The sequence below is a fragment of the Polypterus senegalus genome, chromosome 2 (assembly GCF_016835505.1).
Source record: "Polypterus senegalus isolate Bchr_013 chromosome 2, ASM1683550v1, whole genome shotgun sequence".
NCBI classification, from domain to species: domain Eukaryota; kingdom Metazoa; phylum Chordata; class Cladistia; order Polypteriformes; family Polypteridae; genus Polypterus; species Polypterus senegalus.
Genome location: NC_053155.1, coordinates 164,581,435 through 164,600,643, shown reverse-complemented (window position 1 = coordinate 164,600,643; position 19,209 = coordinate 164,581,435). Strand labels below are relative to the sequence as shown.

General features: G+C 37.3%; 1 protein-coding gene across 1 annotated transcript in view; it reads right to left on the bottom strand.

Annotated features, from left to right (window-relative positions):
• LOC120524431 (glutamate receptor ionotropic, kainate 1-like) overlaps positions 1–19,209 on the bottom strand; it is a 491,483-nt gene that overhangs the window by 183,829 nt on the left and 288,445 nt on the right. The window contains 2 exon segments of the mRNA XM_039746284.1: positions 12,275–12,319; positions 12,550–12,657. Coding sequence (XP_039602218.1) covers positions 12,275–12,319; positions 12,550–12,657 — 153 coding nt within the window.

Sequence of the window (19,209 nt, the reverse complement as noted above, 5' to 3'; positions counted from 1 at the left end):
TAGAGCCGTGTCAAGGGGATGTGAATCTAAAAAATAAAGGGAAACCCACACAGGAACACCAGCACGCCTTGAGGCAGGGTGCTACCAGTTTGCAAAACCAAGCTGAAAACTGGCATGAGAACTTAGTAAATAAGTCAAAATCTAAGTTTTTAAATTTACAACATTTCACACCTTTAAGTTGTTCAGAATAGTTTTATCTTGTTATTAGTTAGCATTTTCAAGTTGAATTGTGGCATGGAGAGTAATCACATTACCCAGCCAACTTGATTAAGTTATCACAAATTCATTTTGTTTTTTTATTAGTCAAATAAGACAGTCTGGGAAGACCCCCATATCTAATGACAAGTTTACTATGTCAAGAATACTTAATGATCACCTCAATAAACATGCCATTCTTGATAAGTTTCAGTCGGGTTTCAGAATAAATCAGAGTACAGAAACTGCACTAGTAAATGAATTGCGGGTAATTGCAGACATTTATCTGTTCTCATCCTCTTAGATCTGAGTGCTGCATTTGATACCATTGATCACAATATTTTTAGAAATCGCCTTAGTCAATGGGTAGGCCTTTCTGGCAGTGTTTTAAATTGGTTTGAATCCTACCTGGCATGTGGAAAGTTCTTTGTTAGTTGTGGTAATTATACATCAAAGACACATGATATTCTATATGGTGTTCCACAAGGCTCTATCCTGGGTTCACTGCTCTTTTCGATTAAAATGCTTCAGTTAGGTCAGATTATCTCGGAACATACCGTGAGCTACCACAGCTATGCCGATGACACACAGCTGTATTTATCAATAGCACCTGACACAATGACTTGTGTTTCCGAATGGATGAGTAGTAGTTTTCTCAAAGAGAAAACAGAAATTTTAGTGATTGGCAATAATGGATATAATGAGGTTATTAGAAATAAACTTTAAGATTAAGATTAAAAGTCAAGATGGAAGTATATAATTTAGGGGTAATTATATGACTCTGTCCTGAATTTTAAATCACATATTAATCAGATCACTAGGACAGCATTTTTTCACTTAAGAAATATAGCAAAAGTTAGACCTCTTATAACATTGCAAGATGCTGAAAAATTAGTTCACGCTTTTATTTTCAGTCGGCTAGATTACTGTAATGCACTCCTCTCAGGACTACCCAAAAAAGACATCAATCGATTGCAACTAGTGCAGAATGCAGCTGCTAGAATCTTAACTTGGAAAACGAAAATCCAAGCATATCACCCCAGTTTTGATGTCACTACACTGGTTACCAGTGTTATTTAGAATTGACTTTAAAATACTGCTTATTGTTTACAAAGCCTTAAATAATCTCGTTCCATCTTATATTTCGGAATGTCTTACACCTTACACTCCAAATCGTAACCTTAGATTTTCAAATGAGTGTCTACTTAGAATTCCAAGAGCCAAACTTAAAAGAAGTGGTGAGGTGGCCTTCTGCTGTTATGCACCTAAAATCTGGAATAGCTTGCCAATAGGAATTCGCCAGGCTAATACAGTGGAGCACTTTAAAACACTGCTGAAAACACCTTACTTTAACCTGGCTTTGTCATAGCTTCATCTTAGTTAAATCCTAATGCTCTGTATATTCAATTAATTATCATTATTATTCATGGTGGCTCCAAAATCCATTACTAACCCCTACTTGCTCTTCTGTTCTTTTTCCGGTTTTCTGTGGTGGCGATCTGCGCCACCACCACCTAATCAAAGCACCATGCTATCCCTACATTGATGGATTAAAGGCCAGAAGTCCATATGACCATCATCATCAAATTCTTCCATGAGAACCCAGAATACAATGAGGACTGATTGAGGTCATTTATGTAATGGTAGAATGCCTAGAGTGGGCTGGGAAGTCTCGTGGCCTGTAACCCCTGCAAATTTTATTTTTTTCTCCTGCCGTCTGGAGTTTTTTTTTTGTTTGTTTGTTTTTCAGTGGCCCCCTCCCTGGCCATTGGACCTTACTTTTATTCTATGTTAATTAGTGTTCCCTAATTTAAATAATTTATTTTGTCTTTATTCTCTTTCTTCATCATGTAAAGCACTTTGAGCTACATTGTTTGCATGAAAATGTGCTATAGAAATAAATGTTGTTGTTGAGAATAATCTAAAAGGTTTATTACCAGTTGGATATTATTTGAAATTCATTTGTTCTTCGTCAAGCCAAAAAAAAAAAAAATTAGGCCAGCATTCCAGTTTTCAGTCTCTTTTAATGGATCATCATCTGACCCTGTCCCCCTCCTGTATGGGGTTCCACAAGAATCGATGGTTAGCTGTATTTTGTTTTCATTGTATATGTTAACCCTATGCCACATTACAAAAAAAGCATGGAGTGTCCCATTGCTGTTACACTAATGATATACAGTTGTAATTCCTTTTGAAATCTGGCAGCCTACATGCACTGAAATGCTTGTTCAAAAGCCTAAATGAAATTAAGCTGTGGATGTCTAGTAACCTTTTAAAAATGAATGAGAGTAAGATAGAAATTTGTAATTTTGGGACTTTCGAAATGTGTTAACAATGTGACCTGTGATCTAGGGCCACTCTTTGGTTATGTCAAGCCCTACGTGAAAAATCTTGCCATTTTATTTGATCAAGATTTTTAATTTAATAAGCAAACATATGCTGTGGTTAAGGCCCCTTTTTATCATCTAAGAGTCTTAAGCAAATTAAGGCACATGTTTTCTTTTGGAGAGTTAAGACATGCTTTTAATTCTACTCAACTGATTATTGTAATGGACTGTATTTTGGGGTTAGTTGTATTGTCTTCAGCCAGTGTAAAATGAAGCCACAAATCTGCTAACAATTACAAAGAAATCATGCCATCTTACCCCAATTTTAGCATCTTTAGGTTGTTTACCTGTGAAATTTAGACTTATTTTAAAATTTTACTGTTAATTTTTTAACGTTTTGAACAGTTTAGCTCAAGCTTACCTCACTGGATTTAAATCCAGGCTAAAAACCCACTTGTGTACTCATACTTTTTAAGCGTATTAGTAGTGTGTTTATACTGTATGTATTTTTTCTTTTCTGTATTGCATATATTATATTTATTTGTTTTTATTCATTTATTTCCTTTGTGGTATATGGCTGGCCATTCATCCCGGCCAATACCCCCAGGCCGCCAGATGGAGCCCTCCCTGTAGCATCGAGGTGCCCTGAATTCCAGCAGGGCATCATGGACACTGGAGTGTTTATTCACAGCCCTGCTGGATACCATGAGGGCTGCCAGAGGACCCTGCAGGGAGAACCAAGAAGTATTTGCCATACAGCCCGGAAGTACGTCCCAGTAACGTGAATAGAGGAAATTACATACTTCCGGGTTGAAGAAAAGGAGTTTTTATCTGACCCGGAAGTGTTACCAGTCACATGGACAGAGAGAAACACTTCTGGGTCAAGGACTTTAAAAAGGACTGTGGAAGATTGCAGGATTGAGCTGAGTCGGGTGGTAGGGGACAACCCGTCTGGGCAACCCGTCTGGGAGAGTGGAGGATTGATTATTGATTTATTAGTATTTATGAGTATTGTGGAGTGGAGGGTGCTTTGTGCACATTATTGTAATAATAAAAATAATTATTGGACTTTTATTTGGTGTCTGGCGTCTGTTCTGAGGGTTGAAAGAGACGACAGCGCCCCCTATCTGTCACAACTTTTAAGGTTGTAATGCACTTTGGTCAACCACTGGCTGTTTTCAAATTGTGCTATATAAATAAACTAAACTAAACATGGGCTAGAATTTTATAGTCATTGTTTACTAAACAAATATGACAGCAATTATCAATGTGATCAATTCAGTTCTCTTTTACAGCAGGTTTAGAAATTTGCGTGATTAATCCATGTATCATTGTACCAGAAGTGGTTCCGTGTTTTAAATATTTTTTTTATTCTAGCTCAATTCCATTGCAGCCAGGGAACTTATTGTTTTTCATATTGCATAACAGAGTCAGGAATCTCTTCTTAGTTATTACTATAGTCATTGTTTACTAAACAAATATGACAGCAATTATCAATGGGATCAATTCAGTTCTCTTTTACAGCAGGTTTAGAAATTTGCGTGATTAATCCATGTATCATTGTACCAGAAGTGGTTCCGTGTTTTAAATATTTTTTTTATTCTAGCTCAATTCCATTGCAGCCAGGGAACTTATTGTTTTTCATATTGCATAACAGAGTCAGGAATCTCTTCTTAGTTATTACTTTATCAAGGACTATCCTATCTTATTTTTTATTACTGTTCTGCAATTCCGAATGGACTTCAAAAATGAGAAACTGATTCATCTGAATAATTTGATTTATATAAGCTGCTATAAAAATGTATCTTCTTATATAATACTCTACCGTGGCTGTCCAGGATTTTAAATCACCTGTAGCTCGCAAACCGTTACACCTATTGACTTGATATTTGGTAGACATGTACTACGTGACGTCTACTATCCGCTTTCGGGGTGATGATTTGTATTACTCTTTTTATTTTTATTTTATTTTATTGTAGAAATAACTCTCGGCAGCAGGCAGAAGGGCGGTTCTGCGGCGCATGCGTATGGGCGCTGTTCTCATTCCCTACCACCTTGCTAATCATTCTTGAGGCAGATTGAAAAATTAAAGAAAACTTACAAAGTAATTGCAACACAAAAACTAACTTAATCAGTTTTACCACGAAAAGATGCAGACGAAAGAAGAGAAGCAGTGGGCAACTAGGGTGGAGAAAAGAAGAGTTGCTCAGGAAGCAGCAAGCCCATCAACCTCTGAGCAAATGAATGCTAACCAGAGACAGAGAAAGAGTATGAAAACTAGGAGTACTCAGTCAAGTGTATTCACTGCATGTTATCATGCAGTACGCCGTTACTGGTATAATAAAAACGATATTTTAGGATAAGTTGGAATCATTCCATTAATTACTAAAAAAATGAATAGTTGAGTTCTTAATTGTGTTTTTTCTAGTCTAAAGAAAAAAGGTGAATTCTGTTCCACCTTTTCCATTTGTTTTTTATAGGTGTCTTTACTTGCTGAACTGTAGCAGTGCCCAGTTTTGCATGTTAGTTCTGTACGGGAGTTAATTAAAATTATAACTTTTTATAACCCTAAAAACTTTTTTGTGGCCATTAAGTAACTGTGCAGGACATTTCTGTAATATTTTTTCCTCCTTCATAAGTGTTTTTGCTTTTTTTCCAGCTCTACATAGGTAAAAGTGAGTGACTGCTGAAAAAGGTATTGGCATTAAATTTTGCAGTGGAGTAGAAAGTGCAAGACAGTAAAAAATTAACAAGCTTTTTAGAGACTAATCAGAAAAAGTATATGCATTTCCTGAGTGAGAAGGAATCAGTGTAAAAAATTTTTTTCAATTAAAGCAATACATAGTAATTATTTGGAAAGGTATTATTTCTAGTAGGAGAGCAAGGGCATACACATTCATTTATGAGTAATATATTTTTTAAATAAAGGAAGCAAAAAAGATTAATGGTGTTAGGAAAACAGCAACCTTGGTGGGCACTCAGGAGAAAGGAAAAGCAAAGAACACACAAAGGCAGTCAAGGTATGAGAAAATTATAGATGTTTAAAGGAGCCTGCAGGTGTTAAATAACTGAAGCAGTTTATTTAAACTTGTACTTAATTTCTTAAATAAGGCAATTTAAATTTAAATAAAAAGGAAGTGGATCAATTGAGTAAACAAACTTTGATAATCAGGCTAAAATAATGCTGTTCTGTTTGATGTTGGACTTTTTGCATAGTGGCTTATACAAGTCATTTCTTCATAAGTTAAGGTAGAAATAGGTGGGCCACAGGTGGAAGTAGGTGGAAGGTAAAGAGTATGTTCAGGGACATCAACCCCAAAACTGGAAATATCAAATAGTTTTTGTGATGTTCAGATATAGCGGGTTGGATAATGGGTGGACTTTGTACAGCAAGACAATGACTGAAATCTCTTGAGGTTGTAAGCGAGTATGAGGAGCCCCAGCAAGTCACCTTAAAACATGACAATGAAAAGGGAGAGAGGTACTGATAGAGGTGGACTGTGCCTTTAGGGGTAATAAAATGCAGGTTTTCTCCAGGCACAGAGAATTTTAATGGAACCTTCTGGGTTAACAGGTGGAAGAATTCCCTAGAAGGGTAGATAAGTTCCTGGCCAGGTTAAAACAAATTATATAAATAAGGGCAGTGTGTCCTTTTTATAATCCAAATCTAAATCGTTACCTGCCAAGCTTAGGTATAGAATAAACAAGGTAGTCTTCACTGAAGCTCTGCCTGTGCCACACTACACTCTTGGTAAGACTGAGTAAATTAAGTTTTAATCCACGCTCACATCTTTAATGTAAAAATGAAACCAACTCAAGGCACTGCTATGAAGTCCAACCCATAAGAATGGTGTGATCAATGATGTCAAATTCTGCATTCAGATTTAATACAACAAGAATGCACTTTCTGCACTGTGATTTATTCAAGTAGTCATTTAATTGTTGTAAAACAGATTTTTCTGGAATCTAAATAAAAAGCTACTACAGATAGGCCTAAAATTATCCAAGAGAGAAATGTCAAGAATATTTTTCAAAAGTAGTGGCTTTACTACAACAGTTATTTCAAGAATCAGAAAAAATGCCAGTGCCCAATGAACAATTAATTATATCAAATACACTTTCAATTAAGGAATCAGAGATGTCTTTAAAAAGTGACTGTAGGGACTGGATGAATGCCTCAGGTAGTTAGATACACATATACACACACTAAAAAGAAACTGATTTTAAAAAGAAAAAACCTTCTATCATGCCACCTGGGTTTTACTTAGTTTGGTAAAATCCAGATTCAACCATGTTCTTTGATTTAAAGAACATTTATTGAACAGCAATATCATTAACATGTCTTTAGTGCTCAATGGCTACTATTCACCTCCCCTTAACTTCAACAGTCCCAGCATTCCCTTTACATATACCTATACACATCTCACCACATCTCCCAATTTTGAGAAATACCCTTGAAACTTAACATACTTGCAAATAGTTTCCCAAAATTTAGGACATAAAAACGTCTCTTTTCTTTTGTGGAGTCATACCCATTTTGTACCAAACAACTACTTACAATATCTCACAGGGAGTTTGATTATCCTGCCCCATGAAGCAACCTTGAACTCTTTTGAGTGTTCCCAACGCCAAGGGTAGGTGAAGAGTTTTCTAATAACGTTGATGTAGCAGGTGAGCCAAGATCCTCCAGTGGAGGAGTTAGGCTACCTTCATCCTATCTACCATCACTTGCTCCACTGGTACTAAGTGAAGGTGATGTTGGCTATGGAGTAGTACCGAGCCATTACTTGTTTCCACCAAAAAAAGTACCTTTTCTCTTGATTACTTAGCTAGGAGTGTGCATGCAGAATGTCTTATCAAAAAAAAAATTTCCTGTTCAGATATCATTTAAAAAAGAAAAGATGTGTGGTTGCAGTTTTTTCTCTACAACTGGGACTCCTTGTATGTATTTGCCATCCCATTGAAGGCAAAACTCTATTTGACATTTTTTTGGAAGAATTAAGTGGATAGGACGGGCGAGCTTTGCTGAGCTGAATGGTCTGTTCTCGCCTAGATTGCTATAATGTTCTAAAGGGCAAAGCCTTAACCACTATGCCACAATGCTTGCATATCTACAACCTATATATTAATTGGCATAATAAACTGGTCCATTCTTTGAAAAGCTAAATATTCCACATTTTGGTCCTGCACAGGTGAAACACATTTTATTGGGTATTTCGGGTGTATACTGTCGTAGATGGCTGGAGGGGCGACCCAGCCAGGACCAGAGGAGGGCTAACACCTCCCTCAGACCATGAAGGGGCGACCGCCCTGGTTGCTTTGGTGGTCACGGGTGCAGGGCTTTGAAGCTCAACCTTGTAGGGGCCCGTGGTCACTGCCAGGGGGCTCCCCAATGCCTTGGAGACCCAAGGCGTGTCGGTGGAAGATTGCCGGGAAACACCTGGAGCACATCCAGGTGATTATAAAAAGGGCCGCCTCCCTTCATTCAGAGCTGGAGTCGGGTGAGGAGAAGGACAGAGCTCGAGTGGAGAGGGAAAGAGGTGGCCTGAAGAAAAGAGAAAGGCATTCGTGTTGGCCAGGACTGGTGGAGTATTTGGGGTTGTTGTGGTGCACTTATTGACTTGTAAATAATAGAAATATGTATAATAAATGTGTTGTGGGTGACGTCAACGTGTCCGCCTGTCTGTGTCCGGGCCATCTTCCACAATGGCATCCCAGATGGGACTCTTCGCCTGTTTCAAGGCGGGGACCCGTCACAAATAATTTTGTAGACGGTCCAGCGCAGCAGGGGTACCCACACATATACCACGGGGGCGGCGTGCACCCAGCCCCGTTGGAGAGACTTACCCCATGAACCGCCACCAGTCTAGTGGTATGCATATACAAACCGATATAGTTAATGCACAAACTGATAACATATGGACACGAACCAATGTAGCTTACATGAATGAATGAAACCATTATAGTACACACTCAAATATTAATAAACCAATAGTGTTCACATGTAGACCAACAGATTATAGACAAAATTTAGTTCAGATGCAAACAAGTAGTATGCATATACAAACTGATATAGTTTACGCACAAACTGATAATATGTGGACAATAGTAAATATACATAAAACAATAATGTTCACATGTAAACCAATAGATTATGCAGAAAAAGCCATGATTTATGTCTTGTTTGGCCCTTATATTTATTACTGTCTTATTTTTCCAAATTGCAGCAGTTTCCCGTTGTATTATAATTTCAAAACTTATTGTTATACGCTTGACAGTCTCTCTGGCCTTGTAGCCTGTTGCAACTTGAAAAGCATGCTTTCTCCTTTGCTGTTTGATCATACTGTCCCTTCTTGCTGTTCTGCCTTTTTTTTCCCTCCACTGCACTGCACTGTTAGTGCCCAGGCAGCCACATTTGTGATCGTAGCATTCTGCTGCTTAACAAGCTCTGAATGGTGTGCAATTTTGAACACTAGATCCATAGTTAAATCTATTTCCAGCTGCAATTGCCGTTAGACTTCTCAGTCTGCAATTCCTATCATGACTATATCTAATTTGCTTTTCTTTCACAGTGCCAAACTTGCAATGTTCAAGCAAGCCCATACAGACTTCTCACAAATACTTCAGCAGTCTCTTCTAGCCTTTGCAAACCCTGAAGAAAACATGGTCTTTCAAAAATGATGTTTCTGCATGACAGAAAATGTTCATTGACGTTTTCTACCATGTCTTCCAAGATATTGACATTCAACACCATTGCAAAAGTGAACATGCCAGATATTGCCTCAGCCTCTTTCCCCATAGCATAAATCAAAGCATTAACTTGCACCTCATCTTCTTCTTTGTTCAATTTTGTGGCAATTATGAAGCATAAGAAATGTTGAATCCATGTTGGATATTCCAAATTTCGATATGTCTTATTTTCCTTTCATCAAATAGGCTTTGAATGCTGTTTGTGTCTTTACTTTAAGACGACTTCTGACACCATGTCATGCCACTTGGGTTTTACTTAATTTGGTCAAGTCCAGACTAAGCCAGGTTCTTTAATGTAATTTATTAATTATTTATTAATGTATTTATTATTTATTAAACAGCAGTGTCATTGACACTTGTTTAGATCTCAACAGCTCCAACTTCCTGTAACTTCAACAATCTTAGCAATCCCTGTGCCAAGCCTCATGGGACTTATAGTGCTTATAAGCTAAATATAGACAGTGTATTTATATATGTACGCTACTGCAGCAGGACCAGTATCTGCTCTTTTGTGTGAGAAGGAACAGGAGGAGCACTGCCAGAGCCCTACAAAATGACCTCCAGCTGGCTACTTGTGTGCATGTTTCTGACCAAACTGCAAGAAACAGACTCCATGAAGGTGATATGAGGGCCAGACGTTCTCTAGTGGGACCTGTGCTCACAGACCATCACCAAGAATACCATAATTGGTTGCTCTGCCAATGGTGCCCCTTTCTCTTCATAGATGACAGCAGCTTCACAGTGAGCACATGTAACAGACACAAGACTGACTACTCTTAGGTACCGGGATGAAATGCTCAAACTAATTGTCAGACCTTATGCTGGTGCAGTGAGTGCTGGTTTCCTCCTGGTGCAGGACAATGCCTAGCCTCATGTGGCCAGATTGTGTAACAAGTTCCTGGATGACAAAGGAATTGCTGCCATTGATTGGCCTGCATGTTCCCCAGACCTGAATCCAACTGAGAACCCCTGGGATGTTATAGATTGGTGCCTCTGATGCTACCAAGTAGCACCACAGACTGTCCAGGAACTCATTGATGGCCTGATCCAGGTCTGGTTGGAGATCCACCAGGACACCATCCAGTAGCTCATCAGGAGCATGCCCAGACATTGTCACGAGTGCAAACAAACACATGTGAGCTACAGATACTACTGAGTCACATTATGAGTTACTGTGATGAAATTCACATAAGTTGGATCAGCCTGTTATTTAAATTTATTACTTTGATTTTTGGTGTAATGTTGAATCCTTCCCTCAATGGGTTGGCAATTTTGGATTCCATTGACCGTTGTTACATTATTTTGTTCTCAAGTAATTACACGGTATTACTCAGTAAAGAGTTTCCACTTGAATATTTCATTCATCGCGATCAGATGTATGCTTTAAGTGTTCCCTTAAATGCTTTTGAGCAGTGTACATATACACAGCTCACCACACCCTCTGACTTGGCAGTCTCAGTCACAGTGAGTCATTATGCAGGTGTATATGGAGTTAAGTGACCAATTACTTTAGGAGGATTAGGTGGGTTTTTACTGACTGTGTTCACTAGTTTGTTATACCATGTCTTTATTTGAAAACTAACAGTGTCAGATCGGGGGAGAGCGTGAATGTGACTGAGAGAATAAAACTAGAAAAAAAAGCAAACTTTTTACAGGTAACATAAATTTACACCGGCTGTTACAGATTCATATAAAATGTATGTTTTTATTATAAAATAGTAATAAAAATAGCAGCTCACTACTCAAAATAGTAAATGTTGGGATGACCCAGAATGGAAACTTTCTTGATTATGAGACATTGGTTTTTACCGCTGCACCAGCCAAGAAGACATATCTACTTTGTACCCTAACCCACACACATCGGAGACAGCAGCAGGGTCTAGTTATTGTTGAAGTACTGCATGGGACTGATTATGTACACTAATACTTCTCTTATTCTTTGCAGGAATAATTAAGAACAACTCCACTTCCTATTTTAGCATTAGACTGCCCCTGTGATGACGTCACTTCCCATTGATCACCTGTCTCTTTCTCCCTCCCGACCATACAAACCCAACAATCCTCCAGTTCTTCAGTCGGATATATGACTCAGATTACTCTCTCAACTAATTAAAGCTATTTTGCCTTACAGCAATCCTGATAATATACAGGGCGGATTCCCCCAAACCTTTACGTTGTTCACTTTCTTTCCTTACAGTGAAGAAGAAATGTAGGTATTCCAAATGACAATATATTATTTACCCTATACAATTCAATACACCTCACACCCAGATAAACAGACCTGAGCTCTGAGAATGTTCTGTGTGACTTCAGCTGTGTCAGTGCGGGATGGGACAGCAGGCTGCTTGCTGCCTGTGATGTTTGACTCATTTGCAAAACAAAGGCACTGATGAAGAGGTGCAAAGTTATTTAAGGTGGCTCAGGATTATGACTTTTTTTTTCTATGTTGTAGAATAGTGCCCTGTTTGGATTATGATTACAGGCTGCATTGATGGGCTTGATGCATTATAGGAAAATGACCTTAAGAGGTGCTAATAAGATAACATTAAAGCTCAGTATGACTGGAACTGTGCAAATCAATTGTCAGAAGGGAATGTTCTGAGAGAAACTGATTCAGGGATTTAGAAGTGGAATCCCCAGTGTTAAAAGCACCTTCTGGCTATATACTCCAATGAAATCTGAATTTCAGATTTGAGTGGAGCAAAGGTTCAGTTGGTGGTATGATGAAATGCAAAGTTGTTAAGAGAGAAAGACAGAGAGAAAGAGAAGGGGAGACTGTGTCAGTAGGTGGAGGTAGTATTCTTCTTTATCTTTGTAACAGCTCTAGAAATATTTATTTATATATTGATTATATATAAATGCTCATATACAAAGCTGATATATCAGTGAAAATTTAAATCAATAATGCTATTTACATATTTATAATTATGATTACTAATGCATTAAAAGAAAAGAAATAACACTCAAGAAAGCACAATGTATTGGGCTTTGTAGAAGATTACCTTTTTCCACACCTTGTTAAGACGATGAGAAGATTCACTGGCAATCTATGATATAAAAAAAAAACCCTTAAGATCAATTTTAAGAAATACAGACTAAAATGAACTCAATGTCTATTTAAAAATAAAGTATAATATATTATATTTTACAACAACTTGCAAAATAGAGTTTGCTAACCACATAAAATACACATTCAATTTTACATTAATTAAACTATAAATACATTCTAAAGTACTTTAATATAATTTTAATTTATTACTGCATTGCTGTTACTCACCTTTTCTGTTCCTTCTTCTTTTAAACTGATTATATCCAAATCAAAATCTTTCCTCAGACCATCAGATTTATTGATTGTAATATGTCCTGTCAATCCATCCCATTGTGCCTAAAAATATATAGGTATTCTTCCTGTTACAACTAAAATTACACAGTTTTTGTTTTTAATGCAGCACATTCCAAATTAAGATGCTTTGGATGCTGTTCACATTCACAAATATATTAATTACTATTCATGCATAATTTTTCTAATTCAAGATTTTGTTTGCCAAAGACAATACTGGCAGCATTGGGCAAAGGGCAGAAAGGGCAGAAATCAACAAGCATGTATAAAATTTGTAATATGGGGGAAAACTGACTACCCTTGTAAATAAAGGATGAACATTCAAACTTCATAAAAACAGTATTTGGGTGAGAATTTGAATTAAGGATGCCTACCACAGAATAACAACACAAAAATATAGTGTACAGTATGTGTGTATGACATAATACATGTCTGATTTTATATATATATTGCAATCATCCAATTTGAAATGTAGAGATGGAGAGATGCCAGGTAATTGAAAGGGCATCTCTCTGCTAGGATGTTTCATTCTGCCAACGTGCTCATATTATTTGTGCATTAGTGGCTAAATGACTGTCTTTCTTTGAAGGTTTCATTTTGTCGACATGCTTGCCTCGCTTATGTATTAGTGGCGGGAGCAAAAGTAAAAGGGATACCATTTTGCTGATGAAGCAAGTGACTCTTTCTTTGAACAATAATAATCTATGTGCAAATTCATAAAATAAGGAAAGTAATAATCAGCCTGGACCAAGTGGAATTGAAAAGCTCTTAAGTTAAATCCAGGTCAGAAATAAAGACTTCATAATGACATTCAAAAAAGTTGCCGTGATACACATGCAGAGCAAGTTAAAGAATATGAAATTAGGAAAATTCGAAAGTATCAAAAAAAAAAGACAATACAGATCGCATTAGCACAAACAAATGGAAATTATTACTTGGTGAAATAACGGAACAACAAAAAGAGATTGAGTATATGGACATAGGTGATATGTCCGAAGTATGTAGATATTGTAAGGCTTTAAAGATTAAGTCAGAGACTTGTAGATCGGCTAATTCCTGTTGCCATAAGAGAAAAGTAGTGTTACCTCCCAATTAAGAGGCATATCCGCGAGAATTAAAAGATTTGTTGTTTGGTGAAAATTAAATCCACAAACACTACAGACAAAATATCTGAGTCTACAATAATCTTTTCACGTTCCCATCATTCAATGCTCAAAACGTAGATTTACACGATTCAAGGCCATTACGAGAAACGATGAAATCAAAAGAATATGAAAATTGTAGAATGATTACACTGCAAATTGGTTAAATGCGCATCAATAGACTATGCTGAAGCAGTTGGTGCTGACAGTGCAGAAGATTAAAACATCAACTTATATATATACAGTATATACATATACATACATACACACACACACACACAACCAGTCAAAGGCTTTAAAACAATCACATTTTTTCATTCTTTAATGACATTTTCACAATTGAATGTCTCAATGTACTCTGAAATTAAAGCACAGAAAGTGAGACTTGCTTACTTTGACCACTTTTATGTTGTGCTTGAAGCTTTTCATGTGAGGCACCTATTACACAAGTTGTTAGTTCTCATAAACTTGTCTTCTGATTCAGTTGTGGCTTTGAGACTACCAGACTTGTTCCTATCAGGGTTTCCTTCAGTTTTCAGATTCCTTTTGAAAGTGTAGGAAAATATTCTCACTCAGTGTATATACACGCACACACATAATCGAGTAAGGGTGAATGACCTGTTTAAAACTGAAATCTGGTTTCTTAATAATCCATAATCTTCTGGGGTCTTATGTATAAACTGTGCGTATGCACAGAAATATTGCATAAGAACGTTTCCACGCTCAAATCACGATGTATAAAACCTAAACTTGGCATAAAGCCACGCAAATTTCCACGGTACCTCATACCCTGTCATATGCAATTTCTCTGCTCGGTTCTGCAGACTGGAGGCACCCAGCGTCAAAGCAGTGCTACTGTTTCTGTGTGGTTTATCTTTATTTTTCAGATCCATGTCTCTGATGCGGCTTTATAAATACACTGAAATTAACCGCATATTGTTTATTAGTTTAATGCATCTAATTGTAATTAACCTGTAACAATATAATGGTCCACAGAATGGTCAAACTATTCCAAATACCATAACTGCTTTAACGTTGTTACTCTCACTGCACCTTCTTCTTCTTTCAGCTGCTCCCATTAGGGGTTGCCAGAGCAGATCATCTTTTTCAATATTACTCTCACTGCACCACTCAGAGCAGCTGATCGGAAAGAGAATTATCGGTATACAGCATCAAGGACATGCTGCCTCAGCCATGCTATTTGAACTGCTTCTCACATGGCAAACGCTTCAAACCTTTTCTGTACGGAACTCGCGGTTCAGAAAGAGTTTCATCCCAAGAGCTCTAAACGCACTCAATCAGTCCATCAACTGCTCCTTGTAGAACTGCTTGTACTTATAAGTACAATCACCTCACTGTAAACTTGCACTACATTTATAATATTGCACAACCTGAGCCACATTATTAACATATGATGACAGTATCATTTTTAAGTTGAAATGCAGCAAAATATGTTGATTATATTATACAGATAAAACTTTAACTTCATTTAAATAAACTATATTGTTAATAATTAAAGGACATGGTGTTGCTACGCTAGCAAGGATCTGGCGCTCCACTCAACATTCTTTCTGCCTCACACTGTATGCTTCACTGGGACAGGCGTGAAGGATAGAATAATTAAACATGTACTATGAAGATATTTCAATGTTCCTTAAAAGTTTTGAAGAATCGACGTTATAAGCTTACAGATGGATTAATGTCTATTACAGAGCTGATTGTGAAGCGATCGGTTACTTGGAGAAAGAAAAGGAAGAACAGGAATTGGAGGTTAGTACATTTGAAAGAGACAGTACTGCAGGGGCGGCCTTAACAACAACAGCAACAACATTTATTTATATAGCACATTTTCATACAAACAGTAGCTCAAAGTGCTTTACATAATAAAGAATAAAAAAATAAAAGACACAATAAGAAAACAAAATAAGTCAAAATTAATTAACATAGAATAAGAGTAAGGTCCAATGGCCAGGGGGGACAGAAAAAAAAACTCCAGACACTGGAGAAAAAAATAAAATCTGTAGGGATTCCAGACCATTAGACTGCCCAGTCCCCTCTGGGCATTCTACCTAACATAAATGAAACAGTCCTCTTTGGATTTAGGGTTCTCATGGAAGGACTTGATGATGATGGTCACGTAGACTTCTGCCTTTTAATCCATCCATCATTGTTGGGGCATCATTAAGCTTTGAGTAGGTGGAGGTGGCGCAAGCCACCACCACAATGAAACCGGAAAAAGAAACAGAAGAGAGAGTAGGGGTCAGTACGGATTTTAGAGCCACCATGAATAGTTATTATGAAGAATTGAACATACAGAGTATCAGGATTAAGTTAAAGTGAAGTTATAGAAAGGCCATGTTAAAGTAATATGTTTTCAGCAGTGTTTTAAAGTGCTCTACTGTACTAGCTTGGCGAATTCCTATTGGCAGGCTATTCCAGATTTTAGGTGCATAGCAGCAGGAGGCCGCCTCACCACTTCTTTTAAGTTTTGTTCTTGGAATTCAAAGGAGACACTCATTTGATGATCTAAGGTTATGATTTGGACTATAAGGTGTCAGACATTCCGATATATAAGATGGGGCGAGATTATTTAAGGCTTTATAAACCATAAGCAGAATTTTAAAGTCAGTCCTGAATGACACAGGTAACCAGTGTAGTGACATTAAAACTGGAAAAAATGTGTTCGGATTTTCTTTTCCTAGTTAGGATTCTAGCAGTTGCATTCTGCACTAGTTGCAAACGATTTATGTCTTTTTTGGGTAGTCCTGAGAAGAGTGTGTTATAGTAATCTAGTCGACTGAAAACAAATGCATGAACTAATTTCTCAGCATCTTTCAAAGATATAAGAGGTCTAACTTTTGCTATGTTTCTTAGGTGAAAAAATGCTGTCCTAATGATCTGATTAATATGCGATTTAAAATTCAGATTACAGTCAACAATTACCCCTAAGCTTTTTACCTCCGTCTTGCCTTTTAATCCTAATGTATCCAGTTTATTTCTAATAGCCTCATTGTATCCATTATTGCCAATCACAAAGATTTCAGTTTTCTCTTTATTTAACTTGAGAAAGTTACTATTCATCCATTCTTAGGCATGTGCAAACTGTGTACCTGCACAGGGCCGCCAAGCCAATATATATTGAATATAAAACGGAAAGAGAAAATAACGACACAGATAAAAATGCAGCGGCAAATTTCAGCAAAAGTTAAACGCTTGTGTCAAGAGCATGAGGCGGCTATGCCGTGTCCACAATGGACGTGGCCATCCGCAATGCATAAGATACCATATTGACATTGGCCGGCAAGGGGGCCACCGATTCTTTCTCTGCCCAGGGCCACTATGAGCCTAGAGCCGTCCCTGAGTACTGCTGTAATAAATTATTTCATCGAAGGTCATGCACAGTCACGTGCCACCGTGAAACCTAAGTTTAGTAACGTGCTTTAACTCTTATCATAAAAATGATACAGTACAGGCCAAAAGTTTGGACACACCTCCTTATTCAATGTGTTTTCTTTATTTTCATGACCATTTACATTGGTAGATTCTCACTGAAGGCATCAAAACTATAAATGAACACATGTGGAGTTATGTACTTAACAAAAAAGGTGAAATAACTGAAAACATGTTTTATATTCTAGTTTCTTCAAAATAGCCACCCTTTGCTCTGATTACTGCTTTGCACACTCTTGGCATTCCCTCGATGAGCTTCAACAGGTAGTCACCTAAATTGGTTTTCACTTCACAGGTGTGCCTTATCAGGGTTATTTAGTGGAATTTCTTGCTTTATCAATGGGGTTGGGACCAGCAGTTGTGTTGTGCAGAAGTCAGGTTAGTTGGACAATCATTTATTTTTCAACAGGACAATGACCCCAAACACACCTCCAGGCTGTGTAAGGGCTATTTGACCAAGAAGGAGAGTGATGGAGTGCTGTAAATGGTCATGAAAATAAAGAAAACACATCGAATGAGGAGGTGTGTCCAAACTTTTGGCCTATACTGTATACATCTCAGTATTTTAGTTATTCAGAGAGCTGTAATATCATGAATGTATTGGATTTTGTGTCCTGTCGGAGGAAGAGAGCCGGTTTAAGAAGCACATAGTGCGCATAGAAGAAAACATACAAAACAAAGCATTTAACGTGCTACTGTAATTACGATGTGATTTGAGAAACTGGTTAATTAAACGATTTTAAGATGAAGTTTATGATGTTCTACTTTAATGACAAAATAAACTGCATAATTAAAGTGGAAATTTTGAGATTGAAGTTGACATTTCGTGCTTTTTCCCTATTGTGTGCCTTTTTTTTTCTATGTACCCTAATAAGCTTTCATATGACACTCAGATGGTGGGCTATGACTCACTTTTTCATGGCAACTTTGATATCTGACAACTTCTTTTTTTATTTCGGGCACTGTGCGACTTTGTGAACTTGAGCTTTTGAGTTTCTCCAACACGCTATGTCAGTCGATCAACTTCCTTTTGTTGTTTATTGGTATTCGGCTGAAATTCTGATATTTTCCCCTGTGCTTTTCCCATCGTCTTTTTACAGAAGGCTGAGCTTAAGGGCTATTTATATTTATTTGGAAATTCATAGAGGCATAATTCTGGGAGAAATTAGGGCGGGACAGGAGGCACGTGCACAAGCGTTACTTTTCACGCTGAAGATTGTGGAAGTTGGAGTACACACAGATTCCTGCATCTAGATTTTTCTGTGCGTAAGCACATTTCAGCTTACATCAGGTTATAGTGTGAATTCTACATACAGCGTTATGCATGAGGCCCCTGGAATTCTCCTTTGTCAAAATGCCCCAACCTCATCAAAATGCACATAAAAGGAGTTAAATATTACCATTGGTCTACATGAATCCCGAAAATAAGCAAAATAGCTTTTATTTCTAAATATGTTTAGTCAAATTGACTCTTTATTTAAAGGTTTCTGTTACCAGAATGCACAGTAAACTTTCTTTTCGATGACTGTGTGATTGAGCTCTGCAAATGTATGCTTCTTGCTTTACATGCAGTGCTGCTGGAATAATAATAATGCAGGCATTTTACTTCAATAAGATAAGTATTGCATTAGGTTACTCATTACTTTTAAAAGTAATCAGATTATGTAGCCCAGGTTACTTTTTACATGTTACGTTATGCTCAGTTCATCAGCATGCATTTAGCAATTTCTGAAATATTGAGGCAGATTATTTCAGGCAGGATAAGAAACAACATGATCACATGAACATTTGCCTCTGTAAATGTATTTTCAGGATGTTTCTGTCTGTGGCTGCTGAAAGCATGTATGAGGCAAATATATGCACAGGCTGACAGAGTCAGACATGCACAAACTACAAAATCCTTAACAGTAACCTGATTAAGGGTTTACATGGCCACATATGCATAAAAACCTACCTCTGTTAATTAGGTTTCTCTGAGGCCAATAACCTGATTTCAGGTTTCTGT